Here is a 1001-nt window from a genome sequence, read left to right on the forward strand (position 1 = left end):
AGCAGAAAGCCTTATCTTTCTCCCAGGGAACAACTGGTAGATTCCAACTGCTGACCTGGTGGCTAGCAACACAACTCGTTAACTCACAATGCTACAAGGGTGAGGATTAAAACACATAATATTTATGGGAGTTTAGGGGTGGAAATAACAGCTAGATAAAAGCCTAGTTAAGAGACGATGAAATTGCGAATATGGAGGAATGAGTTATCCCTCAACACTGAGAAATATGACAAAGTCAAAGAAATTCTCCACCACGGATTCCCCTGGAACCAACTTCTGAAAAAACGGTAGTCTAGAGAAACCTCCGCCACGGCCAAGTAACTGCGCCCGGAACTTTTGTGCTCAGCTTGGTAGTGCCCTACGGAAAGTGTTTGTGAGACACCCCTGCCTCTCCCACCTCTCCTCCCACCGCGTGGGTGCCATGGCAACCGAGAGAGCCTGCACCTAGGTTCCGGAACCCGGGGAGCTGTAGCTTTGAAGCAATTCCGGCCAAAGGATGCTGAGTCCAGAGCGCCTAGCCCTACCGGACTACGAGTATCTGGGTATGCGCTTCCTTCAGTTTCAGGGAAGGAAAGAAAAGACGAATTCGTTCTGGGTCTAGGGAGAAGTCAGGGGCGGAGTCTGCATGGGAACTAGTGTGTATGGGATGGGGAAGGGAGGAGGGAAATGGATATTCCAGGGCCTAAATCATATAAGGCCCAGCAGAGGTAAAAAAAAAAAAAAAAAAAAGCATCTGGGGCGTTAAGAATGTCTGAAGTGTACAGATTGGAGCCAGAGCACTGTGGTTTGTGTTTAAAGTGGGGCAGGTTGGTGTTAAGGATTTGGGGCCCTGATGAGGTAGTGGAGCAATTTTCGAACCTGAACTGCCAAATCAGTCATTTCTTGGATAATCGTTTTACTGTCATTGTTGTTGTTGTTGTTAAGTGCCGTCGAGTCGGTTCCGACCCATAGCGACCCTGTACAGGGTTTCCGAGGGTGTAAATCTTTACAGGAGTAGAAAG

General features: G+C 48.2%; 1 protein-coding gene across 2 annotated transcripts in view; it reads left to right on the forward strand.

Moving 5' to 3' along the window:
* The first annotated feature begins 387 nt into the window (after positions 1-387).
* LOC102835339 (chromosome unknown open reading frame, human C11orf49) overlaps positions 388-1001 on the forward strand; it is a 316955-nt gene continuing 316341 nt past the window's right edge. For both annotated transcript variants that reach the window (XM_006865067.1, XM_006865068.1), the window contains exon 1: positions 388-542. In XM_006865067.1, the coding sequence (XP_006865129.1) occupies positions 497-542 (46 nt within the window). In that variant the 5' untranslated portion in view covers positions 388-496. The remainder of the gene's footprint in view (positions 543-1001) is intronic.

Source organism: Chrysochloris asiatica, unplaced genomic scaffold (genome assembly GCF_000296735.1).
Source record: "Chrysochloris asiatica unplaced genomic scaffold, ChrAsi1.0 scaffold00075, whole genome shotgun sequence".
In the NCBI taxonomy this organism is placed as follows: Eukaryota; Metazoa; Chordata; class Mammalia; order Afrosoricida; family Chrysochloridae; genus Chrysochloris; species Chrysochloris asiatica.